The sequence below is a fragment of the Leiobunum rupestre genome, chromosome 1 (assembly GCF_980474605.1).
Source record: "Leiobunum rupestre chromosome 1, qqLeiRupe1.1.hap1, whole genome shotgun sequence".
In the NCBI taxonomy this organism is placed as follows: domain Eukaryota; kingdom Metazoa; phylum Arthropoda; class Arachnida; order Opiliones; family Sclerosomatidae; genus Leiobunum; species Leiobunum rupestre.
In genome coordinates this window covers 52,105,904-52,115,265 of record NC_143384.1, presented here as the reverse complement: position 1 = coordinate 52,115,265, position 9,362 = coordinate 52,105,904, and the positions used below count along the sequence as shown (strand labels likewise).

The following is a 9,362-nucleotide window of genomic DNA, read 5'->3' as shown; positions in this document are numbered from 1 at the left end:
GCGTATTGCAATCTTTTCATTCAAACTAATCAGTGGAACGTAGATGAAGGGAATCAGATAAGTCGGGAAGATTACCCTAACGGAAATTGTTTATTCGCGTACAATTTAACCTCGGATCTTAATAACAACGCTAATCACTTGCATCTTGTAAAAAACAGTAACCTGAGATTAGAATTAAAATTTGCAATACCGTTACCGGAGACGATTTCCATTCTAATTTACGCTGAGTTTCAAAATTTGATTGAAATTGATAAAAATCGAACCGTGATTTTCGATTACAGTAATTAATGGATTCGCTACAGATAACTAAAATTCTTGAAAAAGATTTAAGTACTAAAAGTATATTTCAAGGCGTGTTCGCAGCTGACAAGATACCTAAATACGTAAAAATATTCCCTTCTCTATTTATTGTAAATACCGATACGAGTGCTGAACCTGGAGAACACTGGGTTCTAATATATTTTTCTAAACATAAAAATTGTGAATTCATGGATTCCTTTGGAAACCCGCCAGATTATTTTAAATTTAATGACTTTATTGAACGAAACAGTAAAACTGTAACTTTTAATTCTAATCAATTACAGAGTAATTCTAGTAATACGTGTGGAGCATTCTGTATCTATTTTGCTATAAACAGGTGTAAAGTAATAGAAATGTATAACATTGTGTCTAGGTTTAAGAAAGATAAATATGTAAACGATAAAATGATTAAAGAGTTCATGTGCAAAATGTATTCAATAAAATAATTTTTTACAATTTATAGCAATAGCAGTTTTTTTATATATACATAAATACAAGCATTCATTATAATTTTTCAATATCTTTATGACCGTGCGCTAATGTACGAACCCCGCAGGGTAGATTGTATCTCTTATCATCATTTGGTGATAAACAAAGTTTTCTAGTATTTAAAGTAAATAGTTCATGCTTGAAACTAGCTATACGCATCATCTCGGCTGACATGGTTTCTTGATTAAAAAGACAACGTTCATAGTCTTCGTGGCGGATGACGTTTCTAATAACGTTCATGGCAACGCCCTTACAAACCTTTTTATGGTTTAAAATTGACTCTAAAGATTTCCCCAATCGCAACTCCTTTTCTATCTCTTCAGCGGTCTTAGACTCCCCGTACAATTTAATAGAATAAAGCTTTGGACGAAGTCCTACAAAGCTTTGAATTAACTGCGAATTTGTCTCGTCTTTAAAATAACCGAGAGCTTTTTTATTCTGATTAGAATGAAGGAAATGCGAAGGTGGATAATCAGAGAAGTCAAAGCGGTGTTTATGAACTTCAAAGTCTTTATAAACATCATCCGTCTTAATGTTGTACGTTAGACTGTCTGTAAATATTTTATATATTAGTACTATTTAAATAAAAAATGCATATTAAATTAAATTACCAGTGTCTGTAAATAATAGTGATGCTTTGTCCCCGTACGTATTTTTTATGAATCCATAATGGAACCGATACATGAGCTCCTTAGATAAATCTAGAATGGTGAATCCGGTAAATATAGGCCGGTTAAGAACAATTTTAGCTCTCTTCTTATGAGCGCCGGCTAACTCTTCATTAAAGATGGTAAAGTGTTCAAACTGCGGGGAACTTGTAACTTTTAACATTCTTTCTGGTTTATGAATCAACTCGAAATTTATATGCTTCCGTAAATTTTCCATTGTTTTTCTAAAGAATTAAATGAAGTAAGGGAAAAAAAAACAGCAATAAATTATTTAAATTGATTTACCCGAAAACAGAGTTAACCATTAGTTTCCAGAAATTCTTTTCAAATGAACTCTTGGATAATTTCCTCTGTTCAGTGTTGAATCTAACATATTTTTCTAACCATTTTCCTTGAGTGAAGGTTAGAGCTCGATGAACCTTGGTTATTTTCAAACCTAATTCTACATAATATTTTAAATTGCGGTAATGTACTATGTATTTCTCTTTATTATTTAAATTAGGAAGAAGTTTTGGTAGACTTTGATTCTCCTTAATATTTAATTTTCCTAAGAGATCTTTGGAGTATGGGGATAGCATATCATGTGTAATAACTTTAGATTCCGCCGCTACTGGGAGATCGTTATGTAAGTCATGCAACTCTGGAGGATATTCAAGATCCACCTGCAAAGGAAACAATTCTTTAAAAATATAATTCAATAATTATAACACTTGTTATTTACCTCTAAAATGTATCCGTTTTCAACGTTATTGGGAATACTCAGAATATTTTCACAGAGTGTTTGCAAATCATCCTCCTGAACCCACTGGAAGTCGCCTAGCGGTAGTGGTTCACACATAACAGCACCGTACAAATTATTCGCATCTTCAATTAAGTTAAATTAATATAATTAAAATTAAAATAATTAAAATAAAAAATAAAAAATAAAAAATAAAAAATAAAAAATAAAAAATAAAAAAAATAAAAATAAAAATAAATTATTTATTTTTTTAAAAAATGTAAATTACCTAAATAGCATATATAACTGCTCTCTTTAGACGAATCATATGTGTCGGGCATATATTTGTTATTCGCTTCAGAATAACGAGTTGAGATCATTGAAACACCGCCTCGAATACCTAAAAATTCAATGTAAATACAATAATATTTAAAATATCAAAAAGCGTTACCCTTTTCAATAAATAAGTGTTGATCTATATCAAGTATGAGATCGAGGCGAACATCGGTCATCTTCAAAGCTGCTTGCCAGGCTAAACCTGGTGCGGTGTAAGCGTGAGCGGGGTCTAATTTATAATGAGTTATAGATAATGTTCTAAAATTTTCAAAAACGTCGGCTAAGAGCATCGTATCGCTTTTCACATAGAGGTCGGTGTATTCCCCTACGAAAAACCGAGGTTAAGAGATTTGAAATATTTATACTATAGTAATTTTACCTAATGTTTGAATATTAAACGCTGTCCAAACATTTTGGGCGTGTAAATAATCAGATTCTAAAATATTTTGATTTTTCAATGAACTGAAAAACGCTTCTCTAGGTGGCAGCATCGTCTCGTCAAATTTCTTTTCATCGTCCATATACTCGTACGGGTAGACTCCCTTCCGCAAAAGCAGTTGAACTTTATCACTTTCAAAATATTTCTTAGCAATCTGAAATTTACTGGCTCCTTCCAAAACGAGATTAGATACTAGAGCATCGAGGCTATCGCTTAGAAATCGATAAGAGTCTAAAAACCTAAATCTCCCTAAAAATAATAATAAAATTACTGTTAAGGTTTAATTCATAATTAAATATATTTAACCTATATTGAGTGAAATATAATTTTCGCTAGTGGAAGGAATACAGTCAAGTGTCTGTTCCTTAAAATGACCAATCTCCTGACATATAAGATGTAAATCGTATCTATGAAGATTTATTATTATTAGGTTTATTTCCTGGTTAATTAACTTAATAAAATCACCTGCTTAGGTTATGAAGGAAAACAGGGATAAATTCTGGAACTTTCTTTTGAAGATTACAGAGGTTATGCGCTGGCCCCCTATATTTACCGCTGAAATGACAATGATCTCGAACAGCGGGCATATTTCCCTGATTTAGCTGCTTCTGACAAATGTAGCAATGCGTAGCAGCTTGAAACTGTTCCTCCTCATCCGGGGTAATAATCATTGGTACATTAGTCTCAATGAGTTCCATCAACTCCTTCTCTAATTCCAGAATAGACTCCAGAAATCTTCGGGTTGCATCTTGTCCTCGATAGCAATCGGTTCGAACAGGTACACCTATAAGTATCCTATTGTAATATATCTAAGAGGGAATTTTGTCAAATAACTTACCGTTAGGTCCAACAAGCACCCACGAATACGCGCAGCTGATGTGCATGTTTACTTTGCTGGTATTTATATCGGGATCTAGATAACATCCTTGAACTCTCGGTAGGATTGCTTCAGAATCGGCGTAAAATACATACTGCACCTAATAATTTCATTTCATTAAGAGTTAAATTAAATAATTTTTATTTTTACTTTTTCCGTCCACTCATTTTTATCAAAATAAACCGTCTTCTTCTTGGTAGGGAAAACTGTTTTTTGGACGCCGTGAGTGGCGCATTCTTCGATATGCGCATCACGTCGCTGTTCAGCGTTGTTTCCACTGAATCGGTGAAGACACATTCTAATACAAAAAATAATTAGTAGATTTCAAACTAATATATTGGAAACTAAATTACCTGCAGTAATAACTTATGCTTCTGTTTTTTGTTAGATGCTGTAACAGTTTTCCTAGGTCTCGTATAAGACAGTAATGTCTGTTCCCATCGTCAATATCTTTAGTTTCATCAGTGATGTAAAGCAAATCAACCTCCCTTTCCTTACTACACTTGTTAACGCTTACGTAAAGAGGGAATATATCTCCCGAGAAGCCAAAAACAGATATTGATAAATTATTCATTAATTCAAATTTTTTAAGTTCCGTAGCGTTTAATTTGAAAGGGAAAGATATATCACTGGTATCAAGTTCATTTTCGTAAGGTGTATATTTCGAAACACGGTTAGCGTTTTGAGTCCAAGGAACTGGGTGAAGTTTAGCGAGAATTGACCAGAGAAAACATTTCTCATCATTTTCGTTTCTAATATTAAGAATCGCGTGACGCCGAGATAGTTTTTCAGGTAGTTCCATATACGATGACCCTCGCAACGGTTGGTAAGATGCTACATTTAATTCTACGTACAGAATACGATCAATTACCCAACCCGATCCTATCAAAAATATAATGTTTTAGTTGAAAATATAACTTTTATATTTAGTGCATATATACCTGTCGCTTCAAAGTTTTCCGCTGCTGACTGTATTGCTTCAATGCAGTCGTTCAGCTGGTTTTCAATGACATCGAGCGTTAATGTTGTTTGCATAGTGCTCCGGAAGTAGGGTCGTACTTCCGCTCTTTGTTCCATACCTCCTAAGGGTCTCATATAAACAGATCTTACGAGTAGGAACCACTTAATTCCACGTTTACTAGCCAGTCTTTCTACTAAAAATTTACGGAAAGCGGTTCGGTAACGTCCAATAAACATCCCTGCATCAATATCATAGTCTTCGGCATTGTAACGGATAGAGGCTAGCGTATCATTCAAGGCTTGGACCATACTTGGGGATGCTGGTGGTGTTTCATCAAGTATTGATGAGGCGGGAACAGGTGATGGCGTTGGGTTGTTGGGTAAATCCGCTGTAGATGGTTGTGTATGGGTAGATTCCAGTTGAATTTCTTGAAGCAGACTAGGTGAAGGTGGACGGTATGGCGATGGTGGACGGAAAGATGCTAGCGAACGTTGCATTGGTGACGGTGTGCGAGACAGGTCCATGGGTTCGGAAGGGCCGGGTGCGTTCAAGTCATGAGTTCGTTGATGGCTCTTGAAATGTTCCAATCTAGCAACATTCTTACCACATACTTCACAGACAAACGTATGTCTATCACCGTGTACTTCTCTAACATGCCGATTTAAGGAGGACTTGGTAGCGAAACTTTTCGCGCACGTAGGGCAAATATGTTGGGCTTTAGGCATCTTGAATATAGCTACCGCAGTTAACCGTGGAATGACCTCCTACAACGCTATACAACCTCTTTTATAGTATATTCAAGTATCATTTGAGAACAATACGTTTCTCATACTTAAAATATTCGTTTGAAATACTCGTGAGATAGGTTCAAGTGTTAAGCATATTTAAGTACTACTTACGCGTTAATGCTATTAAAATGAAGTTTAAAAATATTTCCATTCTACTTTAACAACAAATATTCCATGACGTCAAAACACTTCAATTCAAATTAACCGCGTCCCCCGGGGAATCTGCGCACGCGCCTCCTAGGTTATCAATTTTTACATCATTTCAACTTATTCCGTACGATAAAACGCGATAAGATATACGTTCAAGTATCTTTCGAGATAAGCGGAGATATATGAACAAGTTGGCCTGAACACAATATGTTGATATACGGGAAAACAAATCGTCGCGAGGAATACCATAAATACATTGACTTTTCGATGATTTTACCTCCATTTCATCCCTTAAATCCCGGATTTCGATCCCGAACCCAAACCCGAACCCGGGATCGATGTCTCGCCCTTACTTTCCTTCTACTTATGTACTTTTAAATTTTAACAGATTTGACATACTTTATAAAGTCTAGCACCTTATATCCTATGAACAATATTTTTGGAAAAAGTACAGCTAGGTAAATGGCCAAAGACCATTTTCTTTAAATTTAAAAATTTTACATAACCGAAATACTACATTATTATAGATAATAAATAATACTATAAATATAGAACTCAGTTAATCAAGTTAATTTTTAACGAAACATGCTAACAATTAGCAGCCTATCGATTTGATATTTTAATTATTGTTGTTGGCATTTAAACTTTGGGGTCATTTTACAGAAAATCATGTTTTGTTATCACAACAACTTGGCTATTATTTAATAGACTAGTTTCTTAATCTTTCAGGACTTTTTTGTTAGTAGATTTCTGTAGTTTTTTTTCAAAAATATCGCGGTAAAGAATACGTTTGTCAGTATAAAAAGCGAATAAGACAGGACTTTTTTTTGTCATTTACTTATAAAAAAATTATAAACTGAAAATGTTTTCGAAACAGCGATTTATAGTCGTCCTGTATTCATCCATATTATAAATATAACTATTAAAATATAACTTAACATTTAATCCACTTTTTGTTATTGAGTCAATTAAAATTAAGTTAAGTTAATAGCCGTTAGCGCTCCTCTGATTACCGCGAACTATCTCTCTCTCCGCGTTTATCTCCATTGTTAACAGGGTCTGATTGAGTGATAAGGAAAATAACGAACTGAGGTACGATATTACCCAAAGGCACGACTCATTTAGCGGCGAACTCTTTGTAGCGCGTGCTACGAAAAAGTGGTCGAAAATTACAATTTGAAGGAGGATAAAAGACTGTTTTCGTTGTACCCCTTTTTGAATTGCGAAAATTTATCTACGGGTATAAGCATTCAATCATTAGCGTTTATATCTTTTCCGTTTATCGTGATTTTAGTCGCTAACGGTCGAGTATTGTACGCGGTCTTACTATTAATTAGTACTCTTTTAATATTATTACTGTTTAGTAAATATACATTTAGCAGAACACCATATCAGCATTGTCGTCATATTTCAAAAAACATCATGAATTCGGATACCAGAGAGCCCATGCCTAACAAATGCGACGTGTGTAAAAAAATTACGACTTGAACAAAAACGGATCGAGATGACGATGGACAGTGGTACGATTTGTGTTGCAAATGTAGCTCTATTCATCAGTATTACTGGAAAAGAAAGGCTCGCGTAGAAAAGTGCGAACATCAAGTGCCGTAGTGGTGGGAATGACGCGTTTTCTCCAAGCGTCTCCGTCGAAAAGACTGCGATATTTGTTTATGGTCTTGACATTAAAAATCCAGCACTTGTAATTATTACTGGACATGTATGAGTTTTCTTTTTCTTTGGTTAATAAAATATTAGAATTCCAGCAGTTATTGTTTTTTTTTCCGTGGGGGAAAATTTTCGAAAAACTTACTAACAATATATTTAAAAACATTGCATCTGAATTGTTGTCTGTTTAGCGTGAAACTTATTCCATCAATGAGACACTTTACGCTGTAACGTGTAAAGGAACTAATAATGGAAGAGCGCAAGGGCGTTATTATTATACAACTCGAAATAAATCTCCAACGTATTTTGCAATGGTTTAATTCGTACGTTACATCAACCAAACCCAACCTTAACTTGAGAGTTTTTAGAGTGGCACTGTTATTTTTCACCACCAGGGGTAAATTGAACTTTTTGAAACGTAACAAATTACGAACGTTACTTAATTCGTTGACCGTGGGTATTAAAGACCATTATTGTTTTGCCATTTTTCACCACTAGGGGTAAATTAAGAACTTAGTGGCATTACCCTGATTGTAACGACTGCATTATTGAGAATGTAAGCATTGTTTAAATACTTATCTTTTAGCCAAAGAAATGCCCCTTTTAGTTTAATGTTGATATTTCGGTAACCCTACGAAGCCAGAATTACACATTTAATTTTACAGAACGAAATTGGACGACAGTTGGATAAGGAAATTAACGAACCGTGTACGGAACTATTGAAAAGTATCAATATATTGAAAAAACAGAGACGAAAACTTCAAGCGGAATATATAGCAGCGAAAATAGAACTTGAAGATAGTTTTCCTACGATACGAAGGGGACCTTCTTACGAGTCTTTAAAAATGTTTCGGAAAGAGAAAGATTACTCAGTTTTAAAAACTGGGTTACTTATGCAACCGAAGATTTGGCCGCCTTGGGATTTTATGCGCTCGGTAACGGAACGAGTGTCAAGTGTCCTTTTTGCGGCCTAATGGTCGAAGAATGGCAAGACGGAGATATACCGTTAATAGTTCATTGCCGTCAAATACCATTATGTCCATTCATTCGAGGATGCCAAGTTGGTAAATATTACAATAAAGTGTCAATTTTCCAATGTAAAAAAAATATCTATCCGAGTTTTTTAATGTCGCCTTTACATAAAATGTCAGAGTAGTTACATTTAAACTTTCATTTACGTTAGCTTAATATGAAAATACTGCTAAAATCCCCTTTAAAATTTGATAAAATACATTTCAGATATGTAAGTAGGTATAATAATGCTACAAAATTCCTTTTTCTACTTTTAATACGGCAAAACGCAACTCCGATACGCAAATATAGACAGATAATACAAAAAAATCTATATTCTACTTTCGATACGTCAAAATACATTTCCGATACACAAATATAGATAAAGAAATACTACAAAATTTTAAAAAGGTAGAAAAATACTACCTCTTTTCTTGGCGTTCTAAAGTGGCGAATAAGTGGTGGTGAATGTTATATCGGTGGAGCGAAATCCATGGGTTTTTCTACTGTGCTGATGTAAATACAATGACGCAATAACTGACTATATAAAATCGACCGATCAGTGGATAACCATTCAAACTCGAAGAAGATTCAAGTCAAGACTATGTAAGTATAATCTTATTTTATTCCTCTTTCTCGGAAAGTAATCTATTTACTTTTGAATTATAGGCATAAGAAATCAATAGTCGTTGATTTTGAATTCTTGGACGGGCGGACCAAAGATGAGAAAATAGTGAAAGAAGCGTCAGCTTGCACGGCCGAAAATACATCCCGGGTCGCATCGTGGGTTTTTCTTCCACCATACCCCCTAACCGATCTACCTTCCCAAACTCAACGCCAGAACACGGGGGTTGAGAAGAACATACACGGTCTCGCTTGGGACTATGGTTTTACCCCGTACAACAAATTGGAAGAATGCATGCGAATGGCTACTGACGGCTATGACCGCGTATTTTGTCA

The 9,362-nt window shown here is 34.7% G+C and overlaps 1 protein-coding gene across 1 annotated transcript; it reads right to left on the bottom strand.

The window, feature by feature from the left end:
* Positions 1-346: 346 nt before the first annotated feature.
* LOC149963216 (uncharacterized) lies at positions 347-5,096 on the bottom strand. The gene is made up of 10 exons (XM_090165266.1): positions 4,887-5,096; positions 4,769-4,823; positions 2,627-2,836; positions 2,465-2,575; positions 2,179-2,321; positions 2,051-2,119; positions 1,743-1,807; positions 1,401-1,681; positions 1,044-1,340; positions 347-375 (listed from the first exon to the last, which is right to left on the bottom strand). Exons 1-10 carry the CDS (start codon positions 5,094-5,096, stop codon positions 347-349), a joined length of 1,470 nt encoding a protein of 489 aa, XP_090021392.1.
* Positions 5,097-9,362: the final 4,266 nt, after the last annotated feature.